Source organism: Buteo buteo, chromosome 6, assembly GCF_964188355.1.
Source record: "Buteo buteo chromosome 6, bButBut1.hap1.1, whole genome shotgun sequence".
NCBI lineage: Eukaryota > Metazoa > Chordata > Aves > Accipitriformes > Accipitridae > Buteo > Buteo buteo.
In genome coordinates this window covers 24990237-25009552 of record NC_134176.1, presented here as the reverse complement: position 1 = coordinate 25009552, position 19316 = coordinate 24990237, and the positions used below count along the sequence as shown (strand labels likewise).

The following is a 19316-nucleotide window of genomic DNA, read 5'->3' as shown; positions in this document are numbered from 1 at the left end:
TCTTCCCCTGGGAAATGCTGAGCATTTGAAAGTCTCCTCACTGACACCACCTGTACTGGACTGGTTCAGCTCTGGCAGAGTTGACAAAAAGTTCTTTGTAAGTGGTTGTGGAAAACCAGAATTTTGCAAACTGTCCTGGACTCTGCTGGAAACCTCCTGGATAGGAATTGTAATGCAAAATATTCTTTCTTAGACCCCATAGTGGCCTCTTTCTGGCTGCACCACATACAGGGGTCTGGAGCACCATGCTGGAAGGGGTTCAGCCTGCCAGCTAAACAGGGCTGGGCTGTTGAGACACCTTCTGTTAGTGATCCTGCATCCCACTGCACCTTAAGTTTGTCCTGAACAGACTGCTGACACATGGCCACTGTTCATCTGCTGTGGTCACTATGGCAGAGCAGAGCCACCACATCCCACTCGGGATGATGTTACGTAGTGCTGGGCCAGGAAGGGACTCCATGATTTAGGCTCCTGCTCCAGGCTACCTTGTTAGCAGCCTTTCTGGAGAGGGAAGGGAGCATACCTCTCTCTGGAGTGGGCAGGTTGAAACCAGGGGTAATATTTGATCATTTGCTGCAGCACACGGATATAAAAAGGTTAGGATTAAGAGGCAGTGTATTTCAAAAGAAATTAACTAGCAAGACATGCACATTTAACATTTATGGTTTGGAGATTAAGACCAGGCTGGAACTGGGGATATCTGGGTTAAATCCCAGCTCTGTCAAAGACTTCTCAGAACATGCTGGGCAGCTCCTGTAAAGTAATGCTTTCAGAAAGGACTCGGGATTTGGGAGCTTAAATCCAATTGACTTCCAGTAACTTCCTAAGTGTTTAAGGACAGGATTCACAAAAAATACTGAGGCATTCTGATGCTCAGCATTGTGGCATCAGCCGGTGTGTGCTACAGACCTCAGGCAGAGCAGTGTATGCTTTGGGAAGGCACTTCAGCATGCGAGGAGGCCTGTGAGTGACAACTGGGGACTCCTGGAAAGCGTGAGTTTGTACAGGGACTGCAGTGGCTGTGCACCTTGCACAATGGCATTCTGGGCTTAATGATGGTCTCTAGGTGCAACCTCAGCACAAATACATACTAATAAGTGTCTAAGTAGATAAATCCTGTAAGAGCTTTTTTATCAGCTCCCTGAGGTGTGAATACTAATACCAACAATCATGAAAAGATTTTGCATATTTAACATTAAACGAGCTTCATTCTTCAGAATTAAACAGTCAGGGCTGTGTTTCCAGGCAGTGAGGTACAGTGACACATTCATTTGCTGGTTGAGCACATGCCCAGTTGGGAGCTGGCTGTGCAGAAGGCTGGTGAGGGAAACCACTGCATGCAGGGACACCACTCACCTGTACAGCTGTAAACCAGGAGCTGGCTGTCCTGTTCCTTTGAAAGAGCAGCCCTAAAGTTCCTTTTCTCTCTTTTAAACCTTTATTAAACCTGTCTGGAAACTATGCTTGTTTCATCTCCTGCCAGGATTACAGATGGTAACAGCCAGTTTGATAAGGCCCTTTGAAACTAGGTGTGGCCTGAAAGGAGAGTTCCTTAGGTACCATGTCAGGTGGGCTCCGAGACTGTCCCAGACCTTTGCTTGCTAATTATCCATCCTGGAAATGATGGTTAGGGTTTTTGTTAAGGGTGCTTGTGAGCAGTAAGAGCCTGCAGCCTGCTCCAGGAACTCCCTGCCTGCATGCAATGGGTGCAGCCGCCCTCCCTTACGAAGGACCCTGTTCTCCGGCAGGCAGTGTGGGAGCCTGGCTCACCTCTTCTCTGCTTCTGTGTCATACAGCCTCCCGCGTGCTTTTGCCTGTCTGGGACACACAGCCTGCATCAGAGGCACTAGCTGCCTCCAGCAAGCTGCTAAAGGACAATGCCATAATGAATGAGGGTGATTTGCTAAGTGGGGGTCCTGGAGCCCAGCCGTAATTGTGCTGCTGCTTTATCTCAGCCTCACACCTGCTCATGTAATGGCCCGGCTGTGATCCGCTCCCTCCCCCATGTGCACGCTCTACCCTTCTGCTCCTGGCGGAGCCATCAATTCTCTGGCCCCGTTGCAGTCCCTTGCCTGCAGCCTGTGGGTGCTCACAAATTCCCCCTTGAATTGCAGCAGGGCCACTGGGCTGGCTGTAATGGACATGACTGCTAACCTGGCTTTCATGTCCTAAAGAACAAGTTTTTAAATGAAATCCTTCTGCCCAGAAGAGCTCCCAGAGACAGCTTTCTTCAAATGATGTTTCGTTAGAAAACTTAGTCACACAAGGATATCGTATATATTATTCCTGCCAGAGGGAATATGTGCAGCTCTGTTTTTTTCCCCTGCATGCATTCAGTACTGGTGAAAATGTTTGGACTGACCATGCAGACAATTAAAAGCTTTTGAAATCCAGAGCAGATGGAATTTTATCCAATTTATATGTGGTCTTACTATAAATGTACCTTACTGGATTCTCTTGAGACACGAATGTCAATAGCTTTGAGTTATGGACCTGCTGTAATTAAAAAATGCATAACTAGTTGTTTTTAAATGCAGTTGTTTTACTTAATTGATTTTGCCGCCAGGACCAAAGGGAATTAAATAAATAAATAAAATGGACCTTCCTGGTGAATTACTGGAGGCAGCTGAGTCTCTGTTGGAATCTAATTGCTGCAAATGCTGCAGTTTGTTGCTAGCAATAGTTTTCTGTGGAAGGGGCTGGCAGAGAAGAGGTAGAGTGGTGTGTGGGGGGCTCATTCCCTGGCAGCTGCAGGAGGGAACAGGCTGCTCCTTGTATAGTATTTTTCTTCCTTGTCAGCAAAAAGAATATTCGTTTAACGCTTTGCATGAAGACTTTGCTTAGAAGGTCTTTATTCATATTTAATTACTAGGTCGCTGCAGCTCCCATCTTTAATTACCTTTTAAAAAGCAGGTTATAAAAATGCACTGACATTCTTTTTTGTTACTGCATAAATTACAGGCTTCTTAACTGCTCACCCGAAATCAGTCCAGCCCGTGGGAGGGGTGGGACAGGTTCCCTTTGCTGACTTCTGGATACCTCAGAGCTTGTCTGCACCTTGCTCTACAGAGCAGGACAGAAACCCTCAACTAGCATTACATGAACTAGCTCCGTGCCTGAAGCCACATAACGATGTTGGCACTCCCTCTGAGCTAATTAACTGCACGGATGGGCCTGGCTGGTCAGCCAGGCTGATACCACACTACCATGGTAATAGAGTTTCCAGGGCCTGAGCTGCCCTGTGCTGCACTAAGGGTCTCTAGCAGGGTGATTGCTGTATTCTGCAGAGCAGACGGGCCTTTGCCCATGTCCCCTTGCCTCACCCATGTCTGTCTAGGTTTTTACTTCCTGGACATCACCCTGGTAAATCTACTTCTTCATCTGCAACTGTCCTTATAGTCTACTCCTGGGTTTCACAGCCAGAGCTGCTAGTAATTTCCTCTCCTGCCTGCAAAGCACTTTGCTGGCCCCACCTGGTGCTTTTTCTGAGCTAAGAGCACTGATTACTTTTATTGGAGGTGTGAGAAAGTCCATCACATAAGACATGTTTTCAGGCCAAGTCATCAGAGGTGCAAACTGCAATTTTTGTCCCCCTGCCCTGAATCCAGCCCTTACCACTGCTCCCGGTCATGTGCTGGCTTTCACCCAGTAAGCTATCTGACGCAGGTGTAATGCAGGGGAATATGCACTGTCAGGTTTCAGGGGGGATGGTAGGTGGTTTTAAATAATCTGCAAGAGAAATATATGCAAAGGGACAGCTGTTGGCTTCCACACCCAGTAACAACCAAGGATGCTGACCATAATTGCTCCAACCCATTTTCAGGACAGCCTGGAGGGGTCCCTCACATGCTACCTGGCCACTCCGTGTCCTAACTGAAATGCACTGCTGGGGCTCTGCTACAGGCTTCCATAAGCAGAGTATCTCCAGGGCACTTCTGTGCTTGGCAGGCTTCACTGGGAGGCCAAGCAGTGACAAGGCTCAGGCAGGGGACAGAGGAAGGATGAAAGAGCTGAGCGTGCCCAGCTTTGGCACACACTGTCTCTGGCCTGTGGGCAGGGCTTTCCTTAGGATAGTCTCTGGTACCCCAAGGTGATGTCTCTTTCTCTTCTCCTGCAGATAAAAGAGCTCTTCGTGAGTTTTGAGGACACTCCTTTGGGAGCCGCATCGCTAGCCCAGGTGCACAAGGCAGTGCTGCAGGATGGGAGGACAGTGGCAGTGAAAATCCAGCACCCAAAGGTCCAAGCTCAGAGCTCCAAGGATATTTTGCTCATGGAGGTAAAACTACCTGTTGACGACTTACAGAGCAATTGCCATTGAAATGTGTGGGGGCTACATTCACTCATGGTGTAGGCAGGTATAACACTACCATCTTGTAGCTTTGAAACCTCCACAGAGATAAATGTTGTCTTACAGGAGTAATACAGAAAGTTGGTGAGGATTGCAGTGTAGGCAATTGTGTGGACAGAGAGACTGAACAAGAGGGTAAGAGTGAAGGGGGGCAGCGGGAGGAGACAGGTAAACATGAATGACATCAGAGTAAGTCCATATGAGATTTAAAACCTAGAGAGTGAGTCCTGAAGTGTCTCTTCAGCCTGCGTGCTCATTGAGGGATTTATTAAACTGGTCTCAGTTTCCCTTGCAGTCAGGTCTGTGTGGCCAAAGAAAAATCATTCCCCATGATTAGTGTGTTTTTCTTCAGTTAAATTCCAGCGTGGATTCAACAGTGGCTGAGGTTGCTGTGATTCAGTTCTGTTTCTTGATCAGCTCCTTAATGCTTAACTGATTCATGCTGGAAACAAAAACACTGAAATATGGAGTCACCTAACGGGCAGACACACAAATGAGGGATTCAGCTAGGAGCAATGCCTGCCTCCTGTTCCTCTCCTGAATGGTGGGTACCACTTATGTTCCCAGTGCAATGCTGTAGCTTCTCCCAAACTTCTAATTCTAGCCCATTGAAGGGAGGACTGGAGAAAAGCTGTGGCACTGCACTGCATTGCAATACTCAAAGATGCCAGCGGTATGGTATGGAAGAGGAAATGGAGGTGGGGCTGAGGTGGAGGAGAAGGGAAGGATTAGGCCTGTAAATGGTAATACTAAAGCTTTTAGCTCTCCTGATAAGCATGTATCTGTATGTATAGTACAGTAATGTGCACATCCATTGGCAGACATGTCAGGCATTGGAACAGGCTGCCCAGAGAAGTGGTGGTGTCACAATCCCTGGAGGTATTCAAAAAGCGCGTAGACAAGGCACTTCAGGACATGGTTTAGTGGGCATGGTTGATGGTTGGACTCGATGATCTTAAAGGTCTTTTCCAACCTAAACAATTCTATGATTCTGTGTATGTCTATGGGACTAAAGAGGAGAAGATTAAGCTGAGGGGATCTGATAAGTGTTTAGAGGGTACTGGTGATGCAATGACACACAGTTCTCCATCACAGGAGATCAGGAATCAAAGGTCCTCCCAGCACCCTCTCAGAGGAGCACATAACTAAAGCTTCTTTAGGCAGCTAAAACATCCTGCTTTGAGCAATCCTGGCTAGTGTGCAAAGAAGCACAGCTGGTTCCAGCTGGAGCACATCAGTTTGCAGCTGAATATTTGTTTTGAACTTGTAGTGAAAGAAATTTTTGGATTCAATAAAGATGTCCCAGTAAGATGGGACATGTCTGTTTCAGTGCTGGTTTGAGAACAGAGAACTCTGTGAACTGGTTTTGGGTCCAGCTGTAGATTTGGATTAGATTCAGGTCCTCTCCAGGACTGACTGCAGTGGTCTGCCCAACGAGTTTGCTTTTGTGAGTCATCACAGTCACAGCAGTTCTCGGGGGGCTTATGGCATCCTTCACTCCTACCCAGGACACGACGGCAGAAACTAAGCAGTCAAGGAAGAAGGATGAGCAGGTAATGAAGGACTGTGAAACCAGGGCAATAAGAGGATTGTGTATGAATGAGCCAAGACCTAGACCCACCTTGGGACATTTGCCCTTTTAACAGTGGGTATCACAGAAAAATTCCTCCCTCAGACTATGTTGCTGTGATTGCTTGTTAAACTGGTAAGAGACATTTAAACAAATAATTTTAGAATTAATCCTGTCTTTTCTGTTTTCAGACTAATCCTCCTGGGAAACTTGAAACTAAAGCAGTGTATTTCCTTTCGTCAATTTATTTTTGTCCTTCCTCTACAGACAGTCTAATTTGTCATCCTTGAGATCTGTTGTGTACACACAGCTATGGGAAAGTAGCTCACAACGTGGCACATGCAGTCTTGTTTTTAAAGGGTCACTTGTGCAGTGTTGGCTTACATGCATCATCATATTCTTGTGTGGGACTATTTCTGTGTAGGCTGCACTGGAAGCCAGATTATGTGCACTGAGGTTCTGGTCCTTTAAGAATCAGACAGACATTGCAGCTAGGTAGGATGTTGATTTAAATATTGATGGAGATGGTCTTATTTAGAGACTGATGGGAAGGAATCTGAATGGGAAAAGCTAGATGGAAAATTCCTAAATTCACTTGAGGTTTCATAGCATCAGTGCTGACTCTTTAAAAATCAGTACAGCATCTGATAAATCCAGAGAGAGATACCTCACTGCTCTTCTTATATCAATACTTATTTCAAGACAATATGTGAGACAGATGTTAGAAAAGGGACAGGCCAAATACTTGTTAAGTATGTCCCTGCTGATGGTCAAGTTGGCAAATTGATTAAAAACAGCATTTAAAGAAAGCAAAAAACAATGCATGAATTTTCTCACATCAGGCACCAGTGAAATAATCCTGCAGCCCCTATAAAGTTTATGTACATGTTCATGAAGATCGCTGGTTACATTTCATTTGGGTGACATAAATTTGAAAGGATTTATGCCTCTAGATATAACAGTAGAAAAATCATTCAATAGTGTCTGGAACCTGGTGATTACATTTTTAAAGGAACATTGAGTTTGGAACTGACATTTAGATAAGAGAAGTAGAGACAGGGGTGGAGAACAAACGTTTTCACACAGCTGAACAGGAGCAGTGATGGTTCATAAATTTATTTTTTGTCATACATTTCAATGATAGCAGCTTTCTGTGTGTGCTTTAAATGTTTCTCCTGCAGTGCAGGAATTCCCACCTCAACAGTGGAGATCTAGAAAGGGAAACTGTCCAGGAACACACACTGACAAGTCTGTTTTTGTTTTCAGATGGATGTACAGAACAAGTAAGATAAAGACAGCAAAGTGGATTGCATTTTTATATTTTATTCTTGTTTCATGACTCAAGTAGTTAAAAAAGCCAAATGAATTATTTTCCTTAAGAGGTGGTCCAGATTGTCAGCTTGTGTAAATTTGTGATGCTGGTTGAGAAACTGGCCCTTCATTTGAACACAAGGCATGCTTGGCTGCTGTGCAGCTTTGATTATTCTGTCCAATCGTATAATCTTGATTTTCTTCAGGAAGGACTGCCCATCACTTGCCCCTTAAGTGTCGCTTTAAGCAAACATTTCCAGGAACTTTTCGGCTGGGCTTTCCAAGGCCCTATGCAGCTGAATACCTTATCCCTTTAAGAAGAAGATGCCAGGTGGTGGATGTATGATACTTAGAAAACACCACCTCAGCTTTGCTGAGGATGGCTGTGACTGATGCTGAGGAGCAACTCACCCTCTCACCCACACCAGAATTGTACTTTAAAGATCTGTAGGCTGCTACCTGTATGCAAACTTGACTGTCTTCTCTGAACTGCCCATTGGATTTTCTGTGCTAGCAAAATTCTTGCTTAGCAGTGGAAGAAGTAACATAGAGGTGTCAAGTCTTTAGATCTTCCTCTTCTGCATTATCTGAGGGCTGTTTGAATGAAGCCAAAGAGTGACTTGTAGAATTATAGGACTCAGAAGAGAGTCACTCCTGGGCCATGCCCTTGGCAGGATCTGGCCATGTGGTTTCTTCTCCAGGGGTTTGTTCACTTATTTCTAGGCAGCAGACAGCTGGCTCCCTTTGGTGTCTGTGCCATCATTTAACTCCTAGATGTGCCTGTGTGAAAGGCAGATTGGAATGTGTGTTGCACAACCAAAGCATGTGTTGTGTTATGATACTGCAGGAACCCTACAAGCACTTGGGGTGCAGGCTGGGTTTTTTTGTCTGTAAGTTACATGAAATGATCCTATCAAAACAGCACTGTCTGTAGCTGTGTGGCTTTGGAGCCAGGATACAGCTGATTGTCTGTTTCCTTGTTCTCAGGTTCTCCTCTTGGTTGTGAAGCAGATCTTTCCAGATTTTGAGTTCATGTGGCTGGTGGAAGAAGCTAAGAAGAATCTGCCCTTGGAGCTGGATTTCCTCAATGAAGGCAGAAATGCTGAGAAGGTTGCTCATATGCTCAAGAACTTTGACTTCCTGAAGGTGAGGGAACACATATTTCTGTGTATGTATGTGTATTAATAGCCTCACTTTATGTGTCTTGTGCACTTCATTCACCACCTGGAGGAACCATACAGAGGGAGAAGGGAGTTCAGTCCCTCTGTGTTGTTCATCCTAGACTGCTCTGCTGATAAAGATCAGAAACTGCTCTGAGACATGCTTCCTCCTTGTCTGTTTCCTACTGTAGGCACCGTATATTGGATGAGGAGTGGTGGCTTGGGGCCAGCAGTCTCTGGAGCCTGCTACTCATTTTCCCAAACACTGTTTCTGAACTTGTCCAGAGACCTATGAATTTGCCACTTTTCCTGGGCTTTATCTCAACTGAGGGCAAGAAATGGACATAAAACAGAAAAGCTAGACTGAAGCTGATGGTGTCAAGTAGGATTGGGGACACTGTGTATCTCAGGAGAAAGCATGTTCGCATGAATCCTTCCTCCGGATAAAAAGCACATTCTCGCTCTGGAATTGAGCATACATCCTTCATACACATCCATGGCTAGTGCATTCATGTTACCTTCATACACAAACTCAACGGCAACCATATTTTGCTCTTCCCCACTGACACTCTTACCCCACCTCCACTGCTGCACACTGACTAAGGTCACTGACAAATGTCTGAAATACAACCAGACATGTACATCTCTTTCTTGGAAAGAAATAAGCTCACATCTTCAAACTCACACGTGCACAAATCTTTTGCTGACATACAAGAGGCCCAAACCTCCACTGTGTGCATTCTGGAAATACACAAGTATGGTCAAGCACACATAGTGCTGTGGGCACAGTCACTGATGTAACTGCATTTGCATATACACAAAGGCAGCAAAAAATGCACCCTCCTTTCGACCCTCCTGCATACACATATCAAAATGAGGTTTTCACCTCCTGTTTATGCAGGAGTCCCAAGATGGAAGTGACAGATGTCTGAAATGAGGTGAGTTTTTGTTAGACTTTACAGGCTGATGCATCCATTTTTTCCTTGTTTCCTCCATGCCAGGGCTATAATTCCTTGTCACCTGACTCCAGGTTTGGGGCAGTTCTTTTGGAGCGCAGTGGCAGCAGTGGCCTTCCTGTAGACACAGACAGCTAGAAGCCACCAGGTCTACAGAAGGCCAAAGGCCAATGATTTTGCTGAGTGGGCACTTATCAGAAGTGATGCACCTTGGAGAGCTGTATCCGTTGCAGCTGTAACTAGGATACTGTGAATTAAATCCCCATGGAGACGGCCAATCACCTCCTTGCTGGGTTAAGGAGCTATCATGATATCACTATGTGTAACAATAACAAATGGCTTGAGATGGCTAAATAATGGATACTCCCATCTGACCTGCCAATTCAGAGATGTGTTCATCACCCAAAGGCAATGGAAGAATCGGGCTCCTGTATCATTAATTTTCCTAAACACGCTAGAAAGCTGAGAAGTAGATTTTGTGCTGTGAACCTGTTTGAGCTTTTAAAGCCAAAGATAAATTGTTTCCATGCACTAGCATTACAGCCAAACATCTGTGAGTAATTAAAAAAATCACTGAAGACTTTGGCTGTGAGTGAGCGAGGCATCTCCAAGAGCATGGATAGTGCTTTACAAGCCCATGACTTGCCCCTGTAAATCTTGAGACAAGAATGAGTGTCATCTGAAATGATTTAAAGCAGCAGGGATCAGTGAGCTAGATGGGCTGGGCAGCTGTTAGTTTTGGAGCTGGTTCGCTTTCTCACCAATCTAACTGCAAAGAACGGACATCCAGATAAGCTGGGAAGGCTGCGAGTAACTGAATCCCCCTTGTCCATAGTGGATCTCTGGCATCAAAGTCTATGCAAGGTTAACATGCAGAGTATGCCAGGAATGTTGAACGGTGGGACTGAGAGATATTGGAATTGCTCAGCAAAAGAGTCTTTGATCTAAAGTGGCACACACATGGTAAGGTAGAAGTGGGTGACATTGGGAAAATGGTCTCTCTAGGACAGAAACAGTGGGGGAGGCAGATAGTTTGTGAGGGACTGAGTCACTGTCAGTAGTTACAAGCAGGACATAAAGCAAATGCTGCTTGTTCAGGAGTTATGATGAACTACAGTGGCCTTGCTGTTTCCCCTGGCTTTGGTCGCGCTAGATGGACAACACACCTTGCTTCTTCCTGTCCTGCCTCAAGGCACTGGACACTTGCAGTGTGTGAGTCCTGAGTCCACAGCTGAGTCAGGCAGGTGAGGAAAGGGGGCTGCACAGCCAGCTGTCTTTACAGGATCCAAAATGTGTATCTGTATTGGGACACAGTAATGGGAATGGGTGGATCTCCCTTATGTCTTTGGTAAAATGTACCTGTGTGGCTTCACCCACGTGCAAAGGCAAATCTGGACAGCTTGGGAGATTGGTCAGCACGGGGATGTTAGGAATATCAAAAGGGAACTTCAGCAAAAGGACTCTTGACACTAGGGACTTCATCATGGAAAGAATTTGGCTGGAGAGAGAGGCTGGAAAAGGGGAAGCCAGCCTAAGCGATGCCTGCGTCACTGCCTCCCTTGGTGACACCGGGCCTCTTACTGGTACCTCACTCAGCTTGATTTACTGCAGATTGAATGAAAAGTGCTTTGACATTTTAGACTTGTTACATTGGCAATAAGAGAGTTAAGGGTCTCCCAGGGTTTCTGTGACAAGCCCCTTATTTGTGATACTTGATTTTTCTCCCAGTTTAGTTGCAGATGGCCTAAGTATGCATGGTTTGTCAGCTCGAAGGCGTTTGTGTTCCAAGGGGCACTGCAGAGATACAATTTATGATGATGGCTTATCATTTTTAGAGCTGCATAAGTGGGCCCTGTGCGTAGCAAACGAGATGCAGTTCCTGTCTAAAGGAGCTGAGTGGATGATTCAGAAACTTGCAATAGGTAATAGTTAAACAGCCCAGCTAGAGGAGCTGCAAAGCAGGTAAGAAAGCTCTCAGATGTCAGTGGTAGTGGGCGGTGGTCAAAATCTTGTAGACCATGGCTAGAAATGTTGCACGAGGACAGATCCTGCTGCCGTTGAATTGGTGTGTTGTCCTTGCATGCATTGCTGCTGTTCTGGGGAAGAAGCTGGTGGATGGATTTACCTCCCTTGTGCTCAGGAAAAAAACAAGTCCTCACTTCAGCCTCTTCGATTTTCACTTTTCTGGGTTACGTGTGATACATTCTCCTTGCTTTCACAGCCTGTCATTTGACCTAATCCATCTGTTCCTTTTTCAGGTCCCCAGGATCTATTGGGAGCTCTCAACAAGGCGTGTCCTTCTGATGGAGTTTATGGAAGGGGGACAGGTGAATGACAGGGCCTACATGGAGAGGAATGGCATCAATGTCAATGAGGTAGTTTCTCAGCCATCTCTGAATTGGGCATGGTGGGCAATGCCGAACTGATGATGATAGCAACTGATGATGCAATGTCAAACAGAGGCTGATGGGATGGGGAGGGCAGAAAAGGGAGCACATACAGATGTGAACAGAGTAATCAATCTGAGAGATCTCAGTTCTTGTGCTTCTGGGAAAAGTACATAACCCCTTGTGCAGAACACTTTCCTGTAGGCTACACGGCTAGAGAGATCTTCAAGGAGACAGATAGTGAAGGATGACCATGCTCTTATATTACATACACCCATGTTTGTTTCAAGATGACGGTTCCTGTTACCCTAAAGGAACAACTTCAGCTTCTGATTATTTTTGTCTCTCTTCTTTCCCTGTCTTTCTTCTGCATTAACTTTCTCATGGACAAATGCATGGGATGTAGCTTTTATATCCCAACAGCTATCACCTTATGCAGGAGATAGACATCACAGGTCTTATATGATCACAGTTATTAGAGCACTGGAGCCTTGGCCATGGTGCTTTGCATAATATTCTGACATGCGTTGTTTTCTTCTGCTTTCCAAAATCTCCCTTTTTGTCCAGATGCAACAGTTTTCTTCTTTGCTTCGTGGTCCTACATTACTGTGTAGTTTTGCAGTCCTTCATTAAACAGCTGCCAGATTTCATCCCTACAGAGAGGCTACATTTCCCTGATGAGTGAAATAATAGTTTGTGTGTGTGGCATGAAGTCAGGGAGAGCACTTTGGATTCTCTGTGGCTGAGAGATTCTTGAGGAAAAGAAGGTATTACTTCCTAGAAGGGCTGAGATGATGCCAGGGGAAAGGGGTTTCAGCCATTGGACAATGTGTAAAGCCACCCTGCCCAGTCAGTGAGTGCTGACTGAGGCACTGCTGCTTGCCTTTCCCCCTGTGCCCCATCGAGAAGCCCCAAAGCTGCATGTGGTTGACTGGCTATCAAAGAGCTATAGCATAAAATCAATTGTACTTAATCTGTCCATCCACTTACCTCCGAAATCTGAACACTTTCACTCTGCTCTTCCTCCTCTTTACTCCCGTTCTATCCATTGCAATGTTCATGTGGCATCAGTTAGAAACATGCCGAAGACCTCTCAAGGGAGGGGAAATGCGGGTTCGGTACGCCCCACAAAGAGAGAACATTTAGTGTATCTTCTCAGCTGCCTCCCTAAGTCAGCGTGCAACTCTTTCTCTGCCTAAAGAGCTCAGCCAAATTACAGGTGCAGGACTGAGTAACCTGCCTCTTTCTCTGCCTGTTTCTCTTCATCTCTTCCTCTGTTCTTGCACCCCACAGAAGTCAATGAGACTAGTGAACTCTGCAGGCGGAAAGGCAGGCACCTTTTCATGTGTTTCTCCACTGAAGTACAGGAAAGGAGGGTCTAAGGTTAAAGTAAATTTTGAGACTGTCTTTCCATTGTAATAGTGATGAACATCCCAAGGTCAATGGGTAATAGTGAACAATGCTTTCTTCCCTGCAAGATGTCTGATACATTTTCATTCAAGGGACTTCTTAAGTGAATACAACCTCACCCATAGATAGTGCAGTCTCTCTCTTCTCACATCTCCATCAGGAAGAATTTGGAGCATTTGGGTCACTGATTTTCTTCCTCCCTCTCATCAGGGCATCACAGATGTCATTGCCAGCTGATCAGAGGTAGACACAATTCCTTCTCTGTGTCTATTTTGTGCTGATGATCTTTCTTTGTATTTACCAAGGTAAGTGCCTCAGTGATGCATCTGGTCTGGAAAGAATACCATAGTGTGACTCTTGAGAACATGGTAGCTCATGGACTTTTCTATCAAGAGAGATTTTAAAAGCCTCATCCATGGCAGAACATGCAGTCAGCTCCATTCACCTGGACAAGTCAACTGGTCAAAAGCAAGAGAGTGATGCCTTTGAGTGAGTTTATCCTATCCTTTTCTTCTGCTATAAAGGCAGAGGTCAAATCTAGCCCACAGCACTCAGATACAACAGTGAATATTCCTCAAGCCTCGAAATAGTCAGTCAGAAAGGCTTGTTTTGATGCATTAGCAGGAGGACTCGAGCAATATGTACATTGAGATTTTGAGCTGGGCTTCCTCACAGTTCTTGGACAACAGATCAAGGTAGCTAGCATAGGATAGCTCCTTGGGACTTTGGTTGCTTCTTTGAATTTTCTCAAACTGCTGGAGATAGCAAAGCTGTCTGGAGAAGCCCAGGGAAGAACATTCTTTGCAATCTTCCATGGCTTTCTCCAGCCAGTCAGGGTGGAAAATTCAATGACTTCAGCCTTTCAGTGGGATATTTTGCTGCCAGTATGTGCCAAAATAAAGAGAGAAGCAGCTATTTTCAGTTTTTCTAACTTGCAGAGTCTTTTGCTTGCGATAGGAGACATTTAGGGTGAAAATTCAGCTCATTTTTTTGCTCATCCATGCCTTTGGGAAGGTTGTTTTGTGACGTCTTGGCACAGTAGGTTCCATGCAGCAATGAAACCACATATTTTGCTGATTCTGAGCTGGTCTTTAAATGATGGCTAAGATGTAATTTTAAAAAAGTTGTCAGCAGACTTCTACTACTGCAAAGTATAAGCCTCAGAGATTTCTGGCAATCTGTCAGGTATAGGATGTTACTCAGCTCAGGGGTAGGACTCAGTTTCCGTAAACTATCTCAGTGCCTGTGCTGAGCTGTTCTTTCTTCCTTTTCTCTCCCCACTCCCTGAAATCAATGATTAACTTCTACTGATTGCACTAAAGCAACAGTAGAAATGAGGGAATACTGAGCCTGTCAGAATCACGTGATGGGGAACGAGGTCTGTTATTATGGCCACAGTAGTGGGAGCACTGCACACCCCAGACTTCTTCTCTGGCAAGGTGCAGCAGATGGAGACAAATATGACCAAGGTCCATTATCAGCTGCTGCTGTTGATGCCCTGGGTAAAAAACTGCATGGCATGGTGGTGAAGTGAGCAAAACGCAGCAGACACTGAAAGGAGCATGAGGAGGGGGTGGCAACCCAGGTTTCAAAACTATGACATGGCTTATAATATACAGCAGTTCTGGCTTTCAAGAGGTGCATTAGCTCCCTATAAATCACCTCAATCTATTTATGAACCTCTCTATCATCTTACTCCATTTTGTTTTACTGGGCGGAGGAAGAGGAGTCTTCACTAAGCAGGATTTCTCTTGTGTGACAATGCAGCCTTGAAAAGCAAGCTGAGCCTCTCCCCTCTAAATGGAAAGGATCCCTGAGGTGAAAGCTCCCTTCAAACCAGGTTACTGACATTTACTTAATACCGTCTGTAGCAGGATTATCATTAAAGCTGCCCAAAAGCACATTAATCTCTCTGGATCCGTCCAAGCGCTGGATTGTAATGGCATTTAATCAGAGAAGGCTTTGATTTCTAAAGACAAGTGCAAACACTGAAATATCTGCCTGTGGAACAGTTACTTATTCATGTGCAAGTGTAGCTGAGGATGAGCATGCAGCTAGGATATTGACAGTGGGAGGGAAGCCTGGAGAGGGGAGTTACTGAGAAATGAGTTGGCATGAATTTGGAGGGAAGACCAGGCCATGGCAGGGTTAAGAAGAGGGCCGCCTGAAAACTGGGCTGTTCCTGTTTCAAGACACAAGAGCATTTACAGTCTTGGCTGGGAAGATACATTTGGGAGAGGTGGGTAGAGCAGGGAAGGGAGGAAAAATAGACTGAAGGGCTCTCAAAATGTTTGTAGCATACTGTATGCAGGAGGGAAGGAAGGATAGCAAGGCTACTTAGAGCATGGACTTTTAAAGAAGATCCCAAATGGCACAAATGCTCCTTTTGCACCCATTCTGATTTTACCTGATTCATTTATAGAGACTTTGTCTGTATGCAAATCTTAACATTATCTCTGATCTGCTGCATGGGTCCATCCTGTCCCTCCTTGTGGATGCTCTGCCTGTCTCCGCAGAGGCCGCTGGATCAGCAGGCGATGGGAGCTGTGGAGCTTACAGATGCACTTGTGGCATGTGCTGTATTGCCTCCAACTAAGGAGCCAGCTCAGGTAGCCAAGTGGAGAGTCCCCCATGATCACCCTGGCTTGGACTTGAGTCAGGGAAAGGAAATCATGCCATGTACTTCAGCTCACTAGGAGCCAGGTCATGAGCCATGGATGATACAGAAGTCAGGAAAGTGTTTTGTCCAGCTCAGAAGTGAAAGCATACAGCTAAGGTACTTAAGATGAGCTACTGTGCACACTTATTGCCATCTGTCACCCCATCCTACTGTGGCTTTTTGCTTCCTTCTGTTACTAAATGGGTTCTGCATTGGAACGGTATCTCATAGCTCGATAAAGAGCCCAGCTACCTTCTCATGGTTGACAGCTTTGCAGCTTGAAATATGCTTTCAGTGCGGGATTTACCCTTCTGTGAAGAGTCAGGAGCTGCTGCCATGTAGCTGCTAAAATTTAAGTGGGATTTCCCAGGATGGGATCCCTTTGTCAGCACAAGTGTGGAAACCTCTCATGTCTCAAGTATTCGTGCTTATAACGCTCAAGTTTTAGATGAAATGGAGCATGGAGAAGAACACTGTTTCTGGGGAAAATGGCTATTCTTGCCCTTTGCACCTGCTGATTTAGTCTGGGGAGAAGTTTCCTTACAGATTCTCCTATATTCCCTCTTTTCTGAAGCTTAATGAAAATTCACAAGGCACTGGTAAGCAAGGATAGTGACTTCCAGCATTTACATCTTCTGAACTGTGCAAAGACACCAGGTAAAGGAGTTAAATTACACGTGAACCTGTTTCTTACTGACAGTCAGTCTCGAGCATCAGTGTCAATCAATTGCTTAAGTCTTACCAAGATGCTTAACTTTAAATCTAAGGAAATATGACTACAATTAAAGCCAAGGGAAGATGATCCCCATGGTCATTTTGAGTCTGACAGAGATGCAAGAAACATTAATTAAAAATTAAATAAACAGCGACTGGTCTTCTCTACCTGTGTCCTTTTGAGAATCTGTAGAAACTTACCAAGTTAGTCCTCCAGTTCCCTGGGCGGATGAGTCAGAATATTTCTCCCCACTTAAATGCCATGGAAGATGGGGCATTGAGCAGGAAAATAATTTCCTCAGTCCCCAACAGAGAGTATGGGGCATGCTAGGAATACACTCCAGGAGTCCTAAAAACTATTCCTGTACCTTATTGACATTGTGTGTGCCCGGACATCACCTTGCTGTGATGCTAGAACAATGCATAGTGATAGTACTGCATTACAGAGCACTGTGTTTTGGTCCTCACAACTGGATCACAGAGGACAGAGTGTGAAATCAGATCTCTTGTGTGTGACCATCCTAATCTGCTATGGACAAGAGCCATTTCAAAGCAGAGACATAGAGCAGGCTCCAAATTGTGGCTCTTCTCCATCCACACCCTTTGATAATTTGACACCAGTTTAATTGGGCAGGATTGCGCTAGCAGGATTAAGCAAACCCTTAGATGATGGCTGTAATAACAACGAAAGAAAGCAAAAACCCAATACACTCTTCAATCCAATTAACCTTCGATTAAGGTTCCAAAATCAATGCTATTATTTTGGCCTGAGGAGGTAATATTGAGCCCTGAGAAATGAGCTGCGCAACGACCTTTACTTTTAATGAGATCAATAGAAGTTAGTGTCGCCATCTCTTAAAATAATTGGCAAATATTACAGCCAAATTAAGGCCAGAGACTAGTATCTGCTCCTGATCTAAAGAGACAGTCACAGATGGAGGTGGGACAGGAAGGGATGATGCCCTATCATGCGGTTTCATCTGGGACTTATCTGGGGCAGGCGGTGTGATCAGCTCTACAGGACCATGTCACAGGATTTTTTATTTTGCCTTTCTTCTTCATATCAGTTGGAGGCATGGAGCCAGGACCACTCCAGCTTGCTCACAAGGCCAAGAAAGTATCAGTGACTTTCCCTGAATAACCCACGCTGGTTTGTTACATTGCAGCTACCCATGAACATGACATATGTGCCATCTTTTTACTGTAGGAGTACTCATAGGCTCAAATTTGCAAGCATTCTTTCCTTTATGAGAGGTTTCTTGCTAACTATTGCGTATTGGTGTTTGTAAAGATACTAATTTGTGATGGAGTTTCCAGTGTTTTGTTATTGTCAGGTTGCTCTGTCAGCTGGGTGTGCTGATTTGTTAAGAGGAGAATTGCATACAGGGGCTGGTGTGTGCCCAGGAGTTTGCTATTATGGGGCTGTATTCAAGGGAATATAGTATGAGTTCATCAAAAGTAGCTCCTAATGGGTCATGCAAGGGTAACAGGTTGTCTAGGCTTTCAAAACTGATAGCTGCAACAGTTTGCAGATGTTGACGTATACAAGAAGAAACATATCACTGCTGCTACCTATCCTACAGCTTGGGATCCTCTGAATTAGATGACAGAAATGCAGTATGTGTACTTGGTAAAATATGTGGTACGCTGGAAAACTAGAAAAGGTGGGGATTAGTAGGGAAATTGCAAAGTAGGTAAGAAACTGATAGAGGCAATGGTGGAGAGAAATTACTGTAGTGGAGTTCTGTGAGTTTGCTCTTCAAACAGATCTTATTTAATAAATTCAGTGATGACCTTGACAGAAACAGAACTGTGTGAAGGAGGTTGTTGATGACACCAATTTGGGAGGTTGTGTCATTGTAGAGGAGGACCAGAGTAGGAATAGCACTTGGTGGCCTTGAGGACTGAAGTGATAGAAAGGGATAGAAATGAGCAATACCAAGTGAAAAGCCATGTGCTTAAAAACTAATAAGAAGAGTTTCTTAAATAAGCTGGGAGTTTATCAGAGGGAAGTGACATATTAGAATTAACTTTGGGATATTAGTCAATCGCAAGGTAAGTGTGTGTTTCCAGTGCAGTGCAACTGTGTAAAAGGCAGGTTGACTCCTAGGACACATCAGATAAAGGAGCATCCTGTAGAAATTGGTCGGTATTTATGCTGATAATTATCCTACTGGTGAACACATTGGAGTAGTAAATACTGGAGAGGGAAGGAACTAGTTAAAGTCTAGGGTTATGTTAGCTAAGGAAATGATTTAAACTGGACATCATTGAAATGAGGCTGGGATTTAGGGGAAAGGTTCTGACCATCTAAAGAGTGAATTTTTAGAACAGCCTCTGAAGTCATGCTTTCTGTCTTATTTCCAATGAACTTGACCAGTTTATAGAGAGACTATGTGATACTGTACAATAACAATCCTTAATGTCTGCACTGCATTCTTATTTTCTTCTGTATTGGCTTGTAACTCATGTAGGATAGTTTGTGACATGTAGCATCCTTGCAATACTGAGTACATAAAATGAACTTCATGTGCTTAGTTTGGTGAAGAGTTACTCCAAGTCTAGCTGTTATACATGTATCTGTCACTCCATTGTTTTTGCCCAGGCTGCTGACTCTCCATTTCATCATCTGCAATCTTCTTATTCCTCATCTACAGTTTTTTTCAAAATGAAAACATTGGGCTGAAAATGTGTGGTTTGCCTGACACAGTGTCATGGTCATGTCACATAATGTGGCAATGGCAGGTTGCTATTTGCATTGACTGGTGAGGCCACAGGCTCACTTGGTGACTGTAGTCATC

At 44.8% G+C, this 19316-nt stretch overlaps 1 protein-coding gene across 5 annotated transcripts in view; it reads left to right on the top strand.

Annotated features, from left to right (window-relative positions):
• ADCK1 (aarF domain containing kinase 1) overlaps positions 1 to 19316 on the top strand; it is an 81023-nt gene that overhangs the window by 50653 nt on the left and 11054 nt on the right. For all 5 annotated transcript variants that reach the window (XM_075030076.1, XM_075030073.1, XM_075030074.1 and 2 more), the window contains 3 exons: positions 4118 to 4276; positions 8217 to 8375; positions 11604 to 11720. In XM_075030076.1, coding sequence (XP_074886177.1) covers positions 4118 to 4276; positions 8217 to 8375; positions 11604 to 11720 — 435 coding nt within the window. The remainder of the gene's footprint in view (positions 1 to 4117; positions 4277 to 8216; positions 8376 to 11603; positions 11721 to 19316) is intronic.